Consider the following 18,343-nt stretch of genomic DNA (forward strand, 5'->3'; position numbering starts at 1 on the left):
CTGAAATCTTTTAAAATAAGTGAAAATGGAAAGGCTATTTTGCCATCCTGAACTTCTTAATGATTTTTTATTTGCATATGAAGCATGAGAAGTAATGGTGGTTAAAAAAATACAATCTAAAATCCCCATAAAGATGGGAGTGGGTTTTTGCTTGAAGTTAGGTTTGGTGGGTTTTTTTGTTGTTTTTTTGCTGGTTTTGTTTGTTTGTTTGTTTGTTTGCTTTTTTTGGTTTTTTTTTTTGTGTGTGTGTGTGTGGCTTTTTTTGTGGTTTAGTTTTGTTTTGGTTGGTTTTTGTTTTTAATTCCACTGCACTCCTTGAAAGCTATCTCTGCAGAAGTTCTGGTCTGACCCAGACCTCTACCAGTGGTTGTTGTGCTGGAAAAGTAAAAAGTACATGTGCATGTCATTCTCAGGATACAGGTTTTCTAGGAACAGATTTCAGGTGCATTCAGAACTTTTTTTTTTTTTCTGCTTTTGTTTTTCTTTATATTGGTCTTTGAATCTGAATCAATATAAACATAGGGATAAAAACCATGCAACCGCTTCTGTCTGTCTTTCATGCACAAAGCCCTTCAGGGGTATCATTTAGCCTGCATGTGGTTACAATTGTTCTTATTTGTGGGAAAAACACACAATTCATGCTGAGGCACCTCTGAAAAAAATTCACATAGGTTCAGCTGCTCCCAAATTGCAGAATTCCTCTGATGTCAAAGGAGAAATATTTCCCTCAGAAGACTGGTTTTATTAGAGATGATATATTCCTTGCTCAAACTAGAGTTCTTATTAAGCCCCTAAAATGAAGTTCATTTCAGTATATGTGATTCTTCTTTTGATATCATCATCTAAGCTTTCTGCTCGTGCTTTTTCTGATATGCCAATATGAACATAGTTTAAAAAACAAATACAATATTGCCTATTTCTGTAGTTTTTTTAATTTATAGTTCAATGCATCTTTAAAATAGGAAGTGAATAAGAAGCTAAAAATTCTGTTGGTTTTCTAACTAAGATAAAAACCTTATCTTGCATTTAATTTTAAAGATAAATAGAATTTTGAGAGAAATTATGGCTGCATTCTAAAATTACTTTTTTTTCTATTACAGACTGTTACAGAAAAGCACAAAATGAATGTACCAGAAACCATGAATGAAGTTCTTGATATGTCTGATGATGAAGGTATTAAATATTTTAGATTTTTTTTTCACTCTTTGTGGTTGTAAGAAATGTCTGTTTAAAAAACCCAAGACTAACACACATTATTAGTTGGATATGGTCATTGCACATCTGTTATTGTTGTACATTGATTTTTGTTGACACATCAATAGTATGTGCTTTTCTTTAATTGTTTTGTTTATTTAAATCATGCAGTGCGTAAAGCCAATGCCCCTGAAATACTCAGTGATGCTGAATATTTGTCTGATGTTGAAGAAGGTATTTGTGCATTTTTATATTGCACTGATATTTAACTTAATCCTCTTCCTTTTAGTTCATCTGTCTGAAAACTAATCCTTTCAGATAATTTTCTTATTATCCCACTAACAATAACTTCTGCTTTACAATTAAGAGTGCTTTCAAAAATTCTTTGAGCTATTGCTGATAATCCTCTAACTTTTTTTCTGAATATCTTATGATTTTTTGATCAAATTACCTTCACTTTCCTGGAATAATCATTTTGCTGCTGCTTCTATAAAGTAAATGAATGTTTTATTGTTTGAACTGAAAAATTATATACTGGACAAGAGGGTAAGGTATCAAAACATTTTGGAAGAAATGTTTGATAGTCAAAGTCAACGGCAGAAAGAAAAAAGTTCTTGGTTTTTTTAAAGCAAATGACTGGATTCAATTTTCTTGTTTTTCTTTAGTCAATCTCTCTTTCCTCATCCCTATTGATGTATTTACTTCTAATTTTCATAGCATTCAAGCAGCAAGGTGTAAAAGATATTTCAGTTCTTTGTGTGCAGCTCTTGTTTAATTCATGCATTGAGGCTTTTGGTTTGTTCCCCATCTGTCATTGTGCAGTTCCAAAAGGATCATGTTCTTACCATACATACATGTTTCCCAAATAGCTCTCCTGGGCCATTGTCCTGCTCAAAACACTGCATTGTTTCAGCTGACAGGAACACTGATGCATAACAGTGAGTGAGCAGGGCAGGAGCTTGGTTCTGTCCCTCTGCACAGAGAGGTACAGACCAGAAACATCCTGTGGGGAGCCTGGGTGCTGGAGTTAAAAATGTCAATTGTAACCTATGGGATCCTTTTGAAAGCCAAATCTGTGGAGGCTTTTTCTCATCACTAACTCTCAGTAGAACAACAACAATTAGGAATGCAGGTAGTACAATTGGTTCCTTGCATGTTGCAGACTGTGTTCTGCATCCACGTTGTTGCCAGGGGAGCTGAGAGAGTCATTTATACATAAACAGTTCTGCTCTGCATCCTTGTGTCTAAACTGGAGAGGGAGAGTTGATGGATGGACAGCTCTGTGGCTGAGGAATTGGCTGGATGGGGCACTCAAAGTTGTGTTCTAAGACTCAGTGTCCAAGGGAGACCAGTGATTTGTGCCATTCCTCAGGGACTGGTGTTGGAACTGGTGCCATTTCACAGTTTTGTTGGCAGTGTGGACAGTGGGATCAGTGCACCCTCTGCAGGTTTGCTCTGTGGTGTGGATGACATGCTGGAGGGAAGGGATACCACCCAGAGGGACCTGGACAGGCTGGAGAGGTGGGACTGTGTGAAACTCATGATGCTCAGCAAGGCCAAGTGCAAGGTCCTGCACCCAGATTGGGGCAATCCCAAGCATAAATACAGGCTGGGTGGAGAATGGCTTGGGAACAGCTCTGAGGAGAAGAACTTGAGGTGTTGGGCATTTATATACAGAAGCTCAACATGACCTGGCAATGTGCACTTACAACCTAGAAATGTCCAGCCGTGTCCTGGGCTGCATCCAAAGCACCATGGGCAGCTCTCAGCAGACCCCGCCTGGAGTGCTGCATCCAGCTCTGGGTTCCCAACGTGAGAAGGACATGGAGCTGTTGGAACAAGTCCAGAAAAGGCCACAAAGATTATCAGAGCGCTGGAGCACCTCTCCTGTGAAGCCAGGCTGAGCGACTCGGGGTTGTTCATCCTGGAGAAGGTTCCAGGGAGACCTTAGAGCACCTTCCAGTACCTATATGGGACCTATAGGCAAGTTTGAGAGGGACTTTCTACAAGGGCATGTTCTGACAGGACAAGGGGAGTGGATTTAAGCTGAAAGAGGGTAGGTTTATATTCAAACTTAGGAAGAAATTCTTCACTTTGAGGATGATGAGGAGCTATTACAGGTTTCCCAGTGAGGATGTGGGTGCTCCATCCCTGAAAGTGTTCAAGGCCAGGCTGGATGTGGCTTTGAGTAACCTGGTCTAGTGGAAGGTGTCCCTGCCCATGGCAGCAGAGTTGGAGCAAGATGATTTTAAGGTTCCTTACAACCCAGGCCATTCTGTGATGCTGAGATGACAGGGTCTTTTTCAAACCCAGGCTGAAAGGGAGCTCAGAAATCAGATAATAGGGTTTTGCAAGGCTTGTGATGAATTGCAGGCTTTGAGGTGATAACCACTGGCCTGTGTCTCTTCCCTGACTTGCAGATCTGTAAAAACAACTCGGTGACGCCCATCACTCAGTGTTAGTGGGGTATTTATGTACAGAGCATCCACTCACACCAGTCGAAACAAATCTGTTCAAGATGGTAAGGCACTCTGACAAATCTCTGAGCCAGGGAGCTGATTTCCAAGTGGGAGAAAGGCACAAATTTAGCAAACAAATCCAAGCTCTCCTTGGCTTGGCTGGTGTTCATATCATCAGCCAAAACTCTTCAGTGAGACAGACTTGTTGAATGGCTTCTCAATGAGCCACAGCCCTCAAGGTTTCTCTCATAAGAGAAATTGAAGACTTGGAAAGTAGAGACTCAGAGCTCAGGGACAAATGTCAGGAAACCATTTCCTTGTGTTTTATGTCTTGCTGTGCCCACTAAATAAGTATTTACATGGGAATTGTGTAATTTCTCTTCCCTGCTGAGGACAGTTTGGTTTGGAGTCAAACTGGTTGAGAAGAGATTTTTTTTTAATTCTTTTTCCTAGACTGTTCTGGCAAGTCTGCCCAAGTGAGGTTAAGTGTTGGGAAACTGCTACACCGCAAAAAAAAAAAGTGTTTTTTGAAAGATGTGAACATGATTTTGTGGGGAAAATAAATGAGAGCTCACCTTCATACACAGCAGAGTTTGTAGAAGAGCAATTCAATGCATGCTGAGCGTGTGCTGTGCTTTTATTTTAGAAGAGACTGGAAATCTTACAAATGTAAACCTGAGAGTGGGAGAACTGGGACTTTCCTCTCACCATCTCCAGGTGTGAGCTGGCTCCCCGTGCAGCTGGGAGTCCCAGCCCTGTGCCCATGCCATGGGGCTGGTGGGGAGCAGCACTCAACCATGGTAAAGCTCCACTCCAGTTGTCTGCAGGAGGAGGCCTGGAAGGAATCCCCTCCTCTGCAGCTGTGCTCATCCTCTCAGCATCCCTCTGGGCAGCTGCAGGAGCTTTAGTCTGGTGCAGGGAGCTGGAGCCCTGCTGTGCCTGCCACAACCCTGCCATGGGCCCTGTCACTGCAGCCCTCCCTGAAGCTGCTGCTGCTGTCCCAGAGGGGAAGGGACAGCAAGCAATGGGAGCTGATACCAAGAGGAGAGAGACTCTGAGCAGTGAAGGGCAAAAAGAGAAAATTCAATCCATAAACCCAATCAGGTGTGGAGAGTTTAGACATTATCAAAAACCAGTTATTCTTGAACTTTGAATTTATTTATTTTTTCATTTGGCCTTCAGGAGATAACAAACTTTTGGGTGTAAACCAGGACACAGTTTTAAACCCATTTAATGGAGATGCCTGCCTCAGTAAGAATAAATATCATGCTAATCAATCCCTGGAAGATTAGACAGATGTCCTAACAGAACATGAATGCACACTGCCTGATCCCTGAGTAGATGTTAAGATACAGCAGTGTGAGTGCATTTAAGACAGGTCAGAACACTGCCATGCATGAAAAATCTGTTACTGGTCATTTTGGGAGGGGTTGTTTTATTATATAAGCCCAGTTTTTAGAATTTCTTTGGCTCCATAAAATTTCACAGGTTCATAAAAGTTTCAGTGGTTTGGTACTGGCTGTTCTCCATACTTTGTGAAACCAAAACCTTGGCTACAACTTGAAACATCCTCCTTTTCCCTGTGGCTCTCCCTCTTCTGACATCAAGACAGCTCTGGATAGGCTGTGATGAAGGAGTGGCAAAATCCTCAGGTATCTTTAGCAGAGCCAAATGACAAATGCTCATCTGGATCCCAGCCTATGATTAAATTTTGTCTGGGACTTTTCCCAAGCCACATGATGCCTTCTCTCCTGCTGCCAGAGAACCTGTATTTCTCACTGGCCTCTAAAAAGAACACCTTCCCTGTGCTCCTGCAGTTCCCAGCTGCAGTTCCCATGCTGGGGGACCAGAAAAACAGGGAAAACTTGGGATGAGAAAGATGATAAGAAGTAAGAAAAATATTATTGGGGGAAAAGACTAAAAACAGTAGAACCTTCTATCCCAGAAAATAAAACCAAACAAATTGAGTGAGGGATAGGCTGGAATATAAAATGGGTGGCAAAGTGAGTGGCAGTGCTTGCTGGTCTCCAGAAGTCTAAAAAGATGTGGCATCAGTGAAACCACGAGAGGCAGATCCAGCTTGAAAGGGCTGCTTCTCCCGCAGGAGGTAGTTGACTTTTATGACTCCTCGCAGGGGTCCTTGGTGTGGGGAGCATAAAACATCTACACTAGTTCAAAGTGTAACTGGAAGAATTTAAAAAGGAAAAAAAAAACAAAAAAAACCCCAAAACAACCAACCATAAACGTGTTCATGACTATATGAACCTCTTTCAGGTTTAGAAAACATGTGCTCAAGTCAGTGCCAGCTAGAAAAATGTCTTGGAGTACTTCTGCTGGTCCATGTTCCCATACTCTGCTGTGGAATGTGGCTGCTGTCTGAGACAGGGTACACTAGAGCTGATGGGCCCTTGCTTTGACCCATTGCTGCTGTTTTTCCCTGGACTTTGAGCTGTTTACTTGTGATAGCTGTGTTTAACCATTAGCAGGGACATCACCTTTCTTCAACTTGTAGCCTGTTGGGAAGGGAAGGATGACAAAGGCAGCAAAGCAGTGCGGTATCTGTTGGTGTTTTTTCATCGGTGCCTCATTGTTGGGCATTTCTCTATTGTTTGTGTTTGGAGTTTTGTCTTCACTCTTCCCTGGGACCTTCTCCGCAGGAATTCCGTGTGCTGAGAGCAAACACGGTGCTCAGTGTTACCTGGAGCGCAGAGGATTAGGCTGCAGCACCTAATTAAACAGAATGGGATTGCTGAAACGTGCACCACCCATTCTGCCCCAGCCTCCCACGATCACAAAACAATGTGTGGAATTCTTTGAAATTACCACTCCTAGATGCAGTTTTTCCTTTGATGAGAGCATTTCATCAGAGTAATCCTGCCCCGGCTGGATTAGCTGCAGAGCAGGATAACATCTGATGTATTTTACAGCTCGACTGAATGGGGGTTCGTTTTCATTGCCTTTGACAAACGATGCCCTTAAAGAAAACGCCTCCTCTGCTCCTTACGGTGGCATAGCGCTTTTCTTCAGGTATTGCAAGGGCAGAAGTTTCCAAATTTAGTGGCTCTGTTGGTAGTTGCTGAAAGTCACCCGGACCTCTCGCTTCTTCGCCTCCCAGGCTTCGGTCCTGTTTCCTCTCTGTCCAGCAGCCCCTCACACCGAGGGCGGGGGATGTGCCGAGGCTGGGCTCCCCCAGGCCCCCGGGCTGTGCTGAGGGTGGGGTCCCCCAGGCTCCCTCAGCCCCGGGGTGCGCCCAGGCCGGGCTCCCTCCCCCGGCCCCGGGGTGCGCCCAGGCCGGGCTCCCCCCCCTCACAGCCCCGGGGTCCCCCAGGCTCCCCCGGCCCCGGGGTGCGCCGAGGCCGGGCTCCCCCCCTCACAGCCCCGGGGTGCGCCCAGGCCGGGCTCCCCCCCTCACAGCCCCGGGGTGCGCCCAGGCCGAGCTCCCTCCCCAGGCCCCGAGGTGCGCCCAGGCCGGGCTCCCTCCCTCAGCCCCGAGGTGCGCCCAGGCCGGGCTCCCCCCACCAGCCCCGGCCGGGAGGGAGGGCGGGCAGAGGCAGCGCCTTCCCCGCAGCCCCGCGCTCCCCGCGCAGCCCCGGCATCAGGTTACAGAAAAACTACACCCTCGCAGCACCCCTATTTACATACAAATAACTGGAGTGCCTGCATTTATGTCACCATTCAAGAGGCTTGCCAAGGGAGGCTGTAATCCAATCAGCAGAAGCTTTAAAGGGATGTCTGCAGAGTGATTAAAAAGGGATTTTTTTTTTTAAACTTAGTACTTTTCGTTTTGTTTCATATTTGCAAAGAACTTTAATCTGAGTTGAGAGGACAAAGATGCACATGTCCTAAAATACATACGAAGAGATCAAGATGTTAAGAAGATCTCAGTTGTTGTGTGGAAAGCGAATATGACCCACAGGGATTAGTTTGCTTGTGCTGGTTTGGAGATTAAGTCTAAATCACTGCTTAAGGACTAATAGGACTAATAGGAATTCTTGGAAACACCAGGGGAAAAAAATCTTATAGACCAGGCTGGTGAAAATGGCTTTCCAAAACAGTAAGACTTTTTAAAGTTTCGCTTGATGTATCATGTTTCTGTTTCGGGTTTTTGAATGCTTTACGGTGTATTGTGGACATTTTAGCTTTTTAACTGCTGCTTAAAATGCTGGTTGTCGCTGGGCTGGAGGAGAAAGTTGGTCTGTTTGTTTGCCGTTTGCGAAGCAGTAGCTGAAGGGGTATTTTTAGACTTGATTGTTAGTTTAAAACCGGAGCTCGCCTGTGGTTTCCTGAGTTTAGTGAATGGAAACTAGTCTAAACTCCTTGAATGAAAGCGGGAAACGTGAGTCTGGGCTCGGGAGTCACTCACCTTCGGGATCGCGCTGTTTGTTAAACTTCTCCGTTGTGCAATTTAAACGTAACACACCTAGAACGCGTTCACAACAAAGGGGCAGAGTGAATATCGGCAAGCCGTGAGTTTGCGGGAGCTCTCTGCTCCGTGCTGTTGTGGGAACGGGGCGGGGGGGACCCGAGCACCGCAAAAGGCATATTTTGGACGTGCTCTGTCAATGCAGGAATGTAGGTTTGCATGATGTAATGGCATGCAAATGCTCCCCGCCGGGCAGCTGCTCCGTTAACCCTTTGTGGCGCCTGCCCGCCTCTCCCTACATCGAGCTTTCCTTCCTCTTGGGGGTTGTTTTGGATAAACCAGCTCAGGATCTCTTTCCGTGCGGATGGCCGTGTCCCACGTGTCCCGGCCGTGCCCGGGGTCCCGGCGGGCCCGGCTTTGTCCCCGCCGCGGGGATGGGGACGGGGCAGAGCGGGGTCGGGCAGCGCTCACCTTCGCAAACCAGCCTGGCAGCGCGGAGCGCTTCATTTTAAAAAATATAAATTAATTTAAAAAGTCCCGTCTTACATTCCAACTTCCAAAAGGTATTGAGAAATAGCCAAGGTGGAAGGCGGGCCTCTTCCTCCCCTGCTCAGGCTCCATTCAAGCTTGCTGCACTTTTCAGGACTGGTGGCTAACAAGCTGTGTCTCACAGCCGGGGGTTGGTTTGGTTTTGTCGATTGGTTTGTTGTTTTGTTGGGTTTTTTTCCCCCTCGCACGGAACGATCCAGCTTTGTCGGCTTGGGCTTTTTTCTTTTTTCCATAAGGAAAGCAAAAGTGAGCGCAACGATGCAAAGTACAGAGGAACTCTTTAGCTTGCTGAGACGATTGGGCAAAAGTCATCCCTCGTATAACTTTATTGGGTTTACGTCAAGGTGGAATTTTGCTTCTTTCGTTTGTCCCCCAATAAAATTATTTTCTCAGGCAGACTCAGAGGGTGGATAATTAACATCCAACGTGGAAAGAGCCTTAGGGAAAGTGGGGGTGACTGGATTGATTCCTTATTGGCGAGCAGGGAAGGGCGTTATGACTTAGTAAGCGCACAAACATCTGCCCTACGTGTAGCTCTGATTCCAGCCTGGCTTTTGTCCCGGCAGGTGAGGATGCAATGACAGGCGACACAGACAAGTACCTCGGACCCCAGGATCTGAAGGAGCTGGGAGATGATTCCCTGCCTGCTGAAGGATACATGGGCTTCAGCCTGGGAGCGCGCTCCGCCAGGTACTGTATTTGCTGCTTCTGACGTTCGTGTGTCACCACAGGAACGAGTCCTTACAAACCAAGTGTGCTCTTCCACACAGCTCTGGAGTCTGTTTTGAAGTGAACTAGAGGGGGTGTACATCCTTTGAAGCATATGTTCATTGCAGTTTTATTTCATATTCTGTATTCATGTTGGCTTCTTATGGCAATGATACACAAAACTTAGCAATTCACTTTTTCTGGTCTCTGTTCGTGCTCTGAACATCTCCAAGGTACCTCTTTGCTAGCAGTCTGCAGCTGCTCTAGAAACTGATCCTGAGCAGTCAGCAAAGCCTGGTTTCTTTTGGCTACTACTGGTCAGACTGATGCTCACAGTAGGGGGCTCCTTAATGGGTGTGTTTTGCTGAAGAATGTAAATGCCAGAAAAACTGAATGACAGATTATTTTGCTATTTGGTGCTTTTATTTCTTTAAAGGTGCTAGTGAATAATCCAACTGAGAAAGACAACATTAAAAAAAAATGCTCCTCCCTCCTAAAAAAAAAGGCAATTTTCCCCTTAATTTGTTGGAGGATTTATTTTGACAGGGAATGGATTACATGTTACTAAAAACAGGCCAAAGTTCCTGTGAACCTGATAAAACATTGTAGCATAATATTTTGTCTGACTCATGTTAATTTCAATGCACATATTTCCAGATCAACATTTTAGATTTTATTTTTGAATGTTGCTAAAGCCTTCAGTGTGTGTGTTGCTCAAAACAGTTAAAACTGTGTGAGCAGAGATTGCTTCCATAGTTGTGGATTTGCAGTGTAGTTACTGACAGTTGAATTGTACTGAAGCTAATAATTAAACCTCATAAGCTGGAGCCCTGAGGGCTTTTTCCTATGCTGTAGTTTAAAGATCTGTTTTAAAAAGTGAGTTCATTGTCTAACAGCAAATGGCAACTCCCATAAGGTAAAGCTTAGATGTCTACCCTTCAGTCTTGTTTCTTATGGCCACATTAGAAATGCAGGCATGCAGTGGAAATTTGCTCTTTAGTAGTCCCCAGCCATGTTGTGCTTGATTTACAATTTTTAGGGAAGTTAATAAGTATTTATGAGATAATACATTCATGAGAAACGCCAAGATGCTTTAAGTAGTCCATTAGCCAGAAAATCAGCAAATTAGATCTGAAGGGAGAATCTCGTGTCACAGTAAACTGAATTAACAAAGCTGATGTGCTGCTCTGCTTTCCAGTCTGGTGTGAGCAGGGTGATCACACAGCCCTGCCACTGTGCTCAGGGCTGGAGCAGGGCACTGGGGATGCAGAGGGAACATCTCTGTGTGCAGAGCCCCACAGTGATTTACCTGACACCTTTCACCCCTCACAGCTCTCTTCTTGCACAGAGTGTGCAGGTGGGAGAGCAGATTGCACAGTCACCATCTGTTAGGGAGATGTGAGGTTCAGCCCCACGTTATCTTTTCTTTGAGAGGAATCTGATATTCCCATGCTTCTGGTTTTAGCAGTGCCATTACTATTTGTTGCTGCCTAGCTCATTTTTTGCGTTGCCCATGTTATGCTCAGAGGAGACAAATACAGTGATTTTTTTTCTGTGAAGTATTTAATTTAGCAAAAAAAAAGTATTCTGTGGATGTATCTTACTGCTGATTCTGAGTGTAACATTAAGAAATGAACACATTAAATATATAAGCCATCCAGCCATAACATCTTGCTTTTCTTGTCTGATTCTTTGCTTTCTATTTCTCCTGTTTCTTTTCCAATGTAAATTGCTTTAGTCCAAAAGTCAGGTAAGAAGGCATGGCATCGTGTTACATCTCTCATCTTTCTGCTGCTGCCATTGCTCATCTTCATTTTATTTAGCATTGGAAAGTGACATGCTTTTATTTGGGCAGGGGGTTCAGCCCTAGAGAATATCCCTCTGTTATAATAAATATAACTTAAATTCTTTATGCCCTTTATCATGTAAAAGTCTGCTTAACATATGCCTACAGTGTGTAATTAAGATCCCAGTTCTGCTTCCAGCACAAGAAGAAAACGTGTGCTAAGGGATTAGAGAAATTCAATTAGCAACTACTAAATGCATGAAACACATTGTAGAGTTCTGAGTGTGAAAAGTGTTGCTAGTTCAAAAGTGTAATATGTTGGTGGATGTTGCTTCGTATTAATTCACGTTTTTTACTACTTTATTTTTTGTCACGTAGCAAGCATGTCTAGGCCTGCAGCATGTTTTTAGCACATACCATAATGTACCTTCCAGGGCTAAATGTAAAACACTCCTACGTTGGGTTAATTGCAACACGTTAAGAGTGATCATAGTTATTTCTGAATAGTTTAACGTGCACAAAATAATTCCCAAACATCGGAATCTGTACTTAGTTGTCATTAAGCAAATTTATTTCTCCTTTCATTTCAAACTTATTACACTTTCCTTTCTAACTATAGGGATAACTACGGTGTTTGTAACAATGTCAGAAGTGGTTCAGCCACTAAGAGAATGGCATGACATAAACCTTGCTCCCAGTTAAACCTGCCTCAGCAACCTGAGCTCTGTGGGCAGGCACTGTGACCTACCCACAGCTCCCCTGGGACCTGCCCTGGTGGGTCGCCTTCAGGATTAGGGCACGGAGATATTTATCAAAGTTCATCTAAATACTTGAATACACCTCTCTAGATTTATTCTAAAGCCACAACATTACTGCCAAAGCAGTAAGCATCTGCTGAGATTTTGCTTATGCATATTGTAGGGAAGGGAATATTTAACTATAGTCAAATACTTCTTATTCCATTTTCCTCCTTGTATTTATTTCACAGATGATGTATATTTTGCCATTTGATGCTATCCCTGGAAGTTGCATGTATTAATTTTTTTGTTTTTATTTTCTGTTCACCTCATTGTCACCTGCACTTTCTCTGATAAATGGTAAATACAACAGCCTCCGCTCCTTCAGTTCGGATAGGTCCTACACGCTCAACAGGAGCTCCTATGCCCGGGACAGCATGATGATTGAGGAGCTGCTGGTGCCAGCCAAGGACCAGGTATGTGCTGTGTCCCTGCCACAGGGCAGCTGTGCTTCATTTGTGCAGGGCATTGCGGCGTGGGGGCCTCAGCTGCCCTTCCAGAGGCTCTGGCTGCTCTCTTGGCTGGTGAAGAGGGGCAGGAAAGGAGCTGTGAACAAGAGATGGTGGGGTTGCCATTCTCTGGGTTTGATCCTGCAAGGGGCAGGTGGTGGGGTCCCAAACCAAAAGAGTCTTTAAGGGACCAATTATGTCTCTGAGTGTTATTGGCTGAGGTCAGTGGGTGCTCCTGTGAGGCTCCTGTGTATCTTCAGAGTGCTTTGATAAGCTGGGAGCAATGAGTTTTACACTGAGCAACCTTTGTACTGCACAGACTGGGAATTACTTTGCCTGCTCTGTCCACATGGAGGGGACTCCAACTGCTGTCCTTGTTTTTTCACTCCTGGGAAGAATTTGGCCTTGTAAAGATTAAGCTAGTATAGACTCTTCAGTTTATATATCTTCCAAACACTTGTGCAATGACTAATGCAACAAAAGCAGCATCTTTTGACCTGATGATAGCGTGGGAAAGTCTTCCCAAAAGCTGGGGATGATTGAGTACAGTATGCTTTGTTTGTGAGTTCCCCAGAATTTTCCTTGGTGGACTTGCTTCAGATTTCCAAATCTAACTGAATTACTCAAAAATTTCTTGGTACACAGAAGTCAAAGACCTGCTAGGAAGCTGGATAAAAATTCACATTAAAATCCTTACTTGGAAAGGACTGGAGTGGAGTGGAACTATTTTTTATGCCCTGGAAGAGCATAAGGTGGATTGTAATGAAACAGAGCTTTTCTGCTGCTGTTTTCACAGAGCATTCATGCACTGGGGGGGTTATTGATCTCAGAGGATATTTTCATGGGGAAAAGAGTTCACAAAACTGGACTAGTACATTTTAAACCTTGATTGTATTAGTCTGTAAATTCTATTGTGGGATAAGCCATCCAGTTTTACTAGAACTTTTATACACAGTTCTGGTAGTATTATGAGAATGGCAGAAATTGGATTCTCTTTAGCAACAGAATGTTTATTATTAGATTGTTACTTTTAAGTGAAATGCTGTAAACCTCCAATAACCTTAATTTGCAACAGCCATCTAAGGAGAGTTTCCAAAGTTTGCATAGCAGTGATTTTTTGGTTTTGTTTGGTTTGAAGTCATAAAGCAAAATCTGCAACTACTGGCACTGGAAATTCTATGTCAGGGCTGAGCACCTAAAGCTGCTTTGACGCCTTCTAATACTAAGACTTCATTAAGCGTTCTTGATATGATGTAAATTTCAGAGGAGAGGAAAAGACTCTTCAGTCTGAGAATATATTGCATCATTTTATGATGCTGGCTATGTTTGTGATTCCCATTAAAGTAGATGGCATGGTTTGAGCAGCTAGGGTGCACATAACAAGGCTTAAAACCAGCTTTGTGCTTAACAGCTCTCAAAGAATGTGGTACGGGAAAAAAGTATCAGTCCTGTCTTGAGAGGCTGGTAAAGCCATGATTCTGTGCAAAACAAACATGACAGCAACAAACTATGTTCATGAGAAAGGGAGCCCAGCTAAAACTTTCTGCCATGATTTCTCCAAACCTCCATGTCCTGACAAAAATATATCCATCCTCTGGAATTCCTGTGGCTTTCTGCCCAGCCCAGCCCTAGCTTTTGGCTGAAACAGGAGAAGTGAATTTGGGTGATGGAGAATATCCCTGCCCCTCTTTCTCATCCCTCTGCACATTGATGATCTCCTAGATAACCTCTGCTGTGGCAGTAGAAAGCAGGGGGGAAAAAAAGCACCAATTTGTGTTCCACCAATGGGATTCACAGGAACAAAGATCTTTGTGGTTTGAAATCAATATTCTGAAAGTCTATCTGGGAACTGGGAGGAGTTAAGGCTATTTTGGGAATCACACTGCTCTGAAACAGAGTGATCCATTGCCTGTCTGTGTATGCCATTTCCTCTCCTTTTGTCCAGCTCAGACCTGTCTGGAGTTCATGGCAGCAGCAAAGTCAATTATTGGGAATTAATTTTATCCCAAAATCAGTATGTAAAAGAGTAAGGAACATTTGCCAGCCTCTTGGTCTGGTTAAGATAGCAGATCCCATCACCTTTCCCCAGGATCCCTGGTAGACTTGGGAGACTGGGAAGAGTCAAATGAAGAAGATTTGAAACCATTCTTACTGAACCTCTCTGCATAACACATGGAGTGTTAGAGAAGAGTTTCTAATAATTCTTTAGAAGTCATGATATTCTCCATTGTTTGCATTTGGTGGTTTATTGCTGACCCTGTTCCCAGGGAACTCTGAATCCAGGCCACACTGTACCTCATCACCTGGCTGGAGCAAAGTTAAAATTTCTGTGTTCTGGCATGTTACCTTGGATGCAGCAACTCAGACTAAATCCAAATGACTTCTCCATGGAATAATTTACATCAACCTCTGAATTTAATCAGCCAAAGGCAGGATGACTCGGGCTGTCCATTAAATAGCAGCTTGCTGAATCACTTCAGTCTGGATAAATTCATCTGGGAGGAAGCATAAATTTTTCTGTTTGCTGAACTTTGATATTACACAGCCTGGATATTCAGTTATGCAACCAGCAGGATCCTTGCCAGCAGAACCCTCAGTATTTTTATACACACATTTGGATCCAAGGCTGCCACACCCTTTAGCAATGCATTTTTAATCTACCTCAGTCCAGGGAGGGAACACTGGGATCTGACCAAACCCAGAATGGATCCTGTGATTTAATGTCACTGACAATGTACTATCTTCTGGACTGCTTATATTGCAACTTACACAGGAAGATTTTTTTTTTTTGCCTGCATGGAAAATCCAGCACCTCAACAGGCTGAAAAAATGAGATTCACAGATGTGTGCTGTGTGTAAGATGAGTGGGTCCAGCTATCAGCTTTTCCTACTCCCTTTCTCCACCAAAATTATTAGCTGCAGACTTTGGGCTTTTGCTTGCTCTACATATGCCCAAAAGATCTGTTTGATTGCACTTGGTCAGAAAGGAATGCTTTAAAAAAACCCAGTCAGCTGGTGTACAGACCATGTCTGAGGACATGGAGCTGGACTGAGGAACCCCACCCAGGTGTGTAGGCAAACCTAGAGCACATCCAGGTGCCAGAGCACCTCTGTCTAGCACAGATTATTTTGGAGTGATGGTATTTCCTTGGAATTTATATGGCTCTGTGTTTAGTTTTCCATATCCCACTGCTAAGGGAACATAAGTATTTTTCATCTGTTACAGGACACCTGACCCCACATTTATTTGTTGATGTGTGTCCTGTACCCCGGTGCAGTGATGCTGTACAGCTTAGCAGGCCTTTCAGGGACCAACACCAAATTGTGTTGTTACTTTTGGCCCATTTCTTGTGTTTCTTTCCTTTGACCTATTTTTGATGATAATGTTTATCACTGAGCAAAACAATAAATTTATTTTTGTTTATCTGAATTTTTACAGTGCCTGTGACAACCTGTCTGAATCTTACACTGTTTGGTATCAAAAGTAATAATGTGCTCAGTATGAGCTCTTACAAATCACTTGGAATAGCAGAAACCCACAGTGTTGGCTTTCCTGCCTGAACCACAGGCTCTCCAGGAAATGTTGGAGAATCCCTAGCATCTTATTGGAAAGACTAAGAAAACTGTCCTCATTAAACTAAATTACAACACATATTTCAAATGGTGCCAATTAAGTCCACTTTGGATGCTTAATTGTCATTGTTTTGACAGCATTCATTTTACCTTTTATGTCTGATGGTGTATTTTGCTGTTTAGCATATGCAAGTTTGCCCTTTATTGTTGTTGTCTGTGCTTGAACTGTCAGGCCTCAAGTACATCTGTTAGAGCACAGAGTTGAACAAAAGATCCTTCATAGAAGCCTTGAGCTAAGGAAGGGAGGAGGCACCGAGCCAGGAGTGACAGAGCAAAGCTGCACTCCGCAGGGGTTTCTGTCAAAGAGCAGTAAATTACAGTGTCAATAGTTTTTGGAAGGAAACCTTGGAAGGAAACCTCATTTCTAATGAAAGAAATGCCTAAAGAGTGCAGATTTTAGGAAACCCCAGAGTGATGGGAGTGTTGCATGTTCTGGCCAGCAACACAGCAGCTATCTGCCTGCTTATCTTGTGGAAGCTTCTCAAGAGAAGTACTTTTGTGTGTTCATGACTGAATTTGCCAGATTTACTTCTAATGCTGATATTTCTATTCAAAATAATTAATTTCCACTACCAGCATCTGTCAACATATAAAAAAACCCAGGTGGGAATAATAAGATTTTAGAAGCGTGTGCTTGACTCTGGTTTGACTTGAACCCATTGAAACTGATTTGAAAACAGCCCGTGAGGTTTCAGTCCAAACAGGCTCTCTCTAGCTGCATTTGCCTCTAAGCAGCAAACAACCTACTTACAGGAAACACTGACATTTTTAACACCATCTTGGGGGAAGATTGTGTGTTGCTTCTTCACTTACTTGTATTGATGTAATTTATAATGGTGCTTCTTAAACTGGGGAGATGCTTTCATATCCCCCTGGAAATAGGGGGAAACAGTATTTGAAGTTTAAGTAGTTCAATTTCCTAAGACAAGAGAAACAAAGGAAAGCAAGTATTTTGCTGGAATAGCTTTGCTGCCCAGTAGGAGGATTTGCAGTGTGAGGGATGTTGTGGGGCACAGGATGTGTGAATGTCCATGTGCGTGGGCAGCAGGAGGAACAAGTCACACTTCAGGGAGTTAATTATAGCCTCACAGGGTTAAAGCTATTTCTGTCCACATGAGTAGGGGCAGTGGCACTCCACGAAACAGTGCCCATGTTGGTTGTGTAAAACCAACCTGCTCCTGCCTTCACAGCCTCACTGAAACTCCCAGGGAAGTTATTCCCAGGTTCTGCTTGAATACGGATCTATCCAATGGCACCCTCTGAGGGGTGGTGTTACACTGCCTGTCTATATGGTGTATGACTGCAGTACAAATGGTAATTCCTTTTTTTTTCAATCTTTTTAACCTGGCACATTAAAGTAAGTAAAGCTTGGGGAGAGACATTCTTGAAACTGAAGGAAGTGCAAAAAGTGGGCAAAAAGAGTGTTTGAAGAGACAAGAGTTTGTGTGTGTATTTCATGTTTCTGTTACAGGATTTCCAGTAATTTAACCCTAGAGGTATCAGCACTGTTAAATGGAAAGGACCAGATCTAAATTTCACAAAATTATATTAACAAGCTTGTATTTAAGGCAAGTGTTTCTAATGTTAATTTTAATTTTCAATGTATCTGTTTTGTTTTGAAGCACCTGACATTTCAAAGGGAGTTTGATTCTGATTCTCTCAGGCACTATAGCTGGGCTGCAGACACCTTGGACAATGTTAACCTTGTTTCCAGTCCCATCCACTCCGGGTAGGTCACTTAGCAGTTTTCCTTTATCTGTAGATGTGGAACTGTATTGTTAGCTGCAGAATAGAGCCTGCTGTAATGGCTGATAACATGTCTGTTCCTGCTCCACTTGAAGCCAGTGGCAAAATTCACGCTGACTTCAAGGAGGGTGCTTAATAACAGGAGTCAGTTTAAATTCTTGAATATCAAACCAAACCCTTGCTTCTGAACTTAATTTTCCAAATGCCTAAACATTGTAATCATGCAGGCTTCTCCTTAAGAGCCCTGTTTTGCTTTTTCTGTTGCTTATGCTTTGCTTTCAGTGTCATAAATGATTTTGTTTGCTTTGTGTTAAATTATTTGGACTATAAATTCAGAGATAGTATGTTATGTTTTCTGCTCTTTCGTAGAGGAAAAAAATGGGGGGCTTTAATTTGGGGTCTTATTTTATTTATACTTCAAGCTCCTGCCTAGTCTCCAATAGCTGTAGTTTGATTTTAGTGGTGCTATTTGTTTACTTATGAGTCATCACTGTAATTTAGGTGCTTCTTGACAGTGCCACACAGACTTGATTTAAATGCAGTGGTAGTGATGTCTGAATGCATATTGTAAAAATTTGCAAATGAATGTGTAAGCAATCTTTGCATATTATTAGATTGTCTAGTGTAAATATTTGTTGTTTAGTTTTTGAGATCAGGGC

The 18,343-nt window shown here is 43.2% G+C and overlaps 1 protein-coding gene across 17 annotated transcripts in view; it reads left to right on the forward strand.

Moving 5' to 3' along the window:
- The window catches only part of ANK3 (ankyrin 3), a 286,897-nt gene that overhangs the window by 205,937 nt on the left and 62,617 nt on the right, over positions 1 to 18,343 (forward strand). For 10 of the 17 annotated variants that reach the window (XM_071438639.1, XM_071438636.1, XM_071438634.1 and 7 more), the window contains exons 22-26: positions 1,101 to 1,173; positions 1,366 to 1,428; positions 9,132 to 9,255; positions 12,170 to 12,272; positions 17,561 to 17,667. In XM_071438639.1, the coding sequence (XP_071294740.1) occupies positions 1,101 to 1,173; positions 1,366 to 1,428; positions 9,132 to 9,255; positions 12,170 to 12,272; positions 17,561 to 17,667 (470 nt within the window). Of the gene's footprint in view, positions 1 to 1,100; positions 1,174 to 1,365; positions 1,429 to 9,131; positions 9,256 to 11,011; positions 11,024 to 12,169; positions 12,273 to 17,560; positions 17,668 to 18,343 lie in introns of all 17 variants that reach the window. The other 7 variants (XM_071438641.1, XM_071438647.1, XM_071438640.1 and 4 more) reach the window with 5 other exon arrangements.

Source organism: Agelaius tricolor, unplaced genomic scaffold, assembly GCF_023055355.1.
Source record: "Agelaius tricolor isolate 1412-34295 unplaced genomic scaffold, bAgeTri1.0.p SCAF_13, whole genome shotgun sequence".
Taxonomy (NCBI): Eukaryota; Metazoa; Chordata; class Aves; order Passeriformes; family Icteridae; genus Agelaius; species Agelaius tricolor.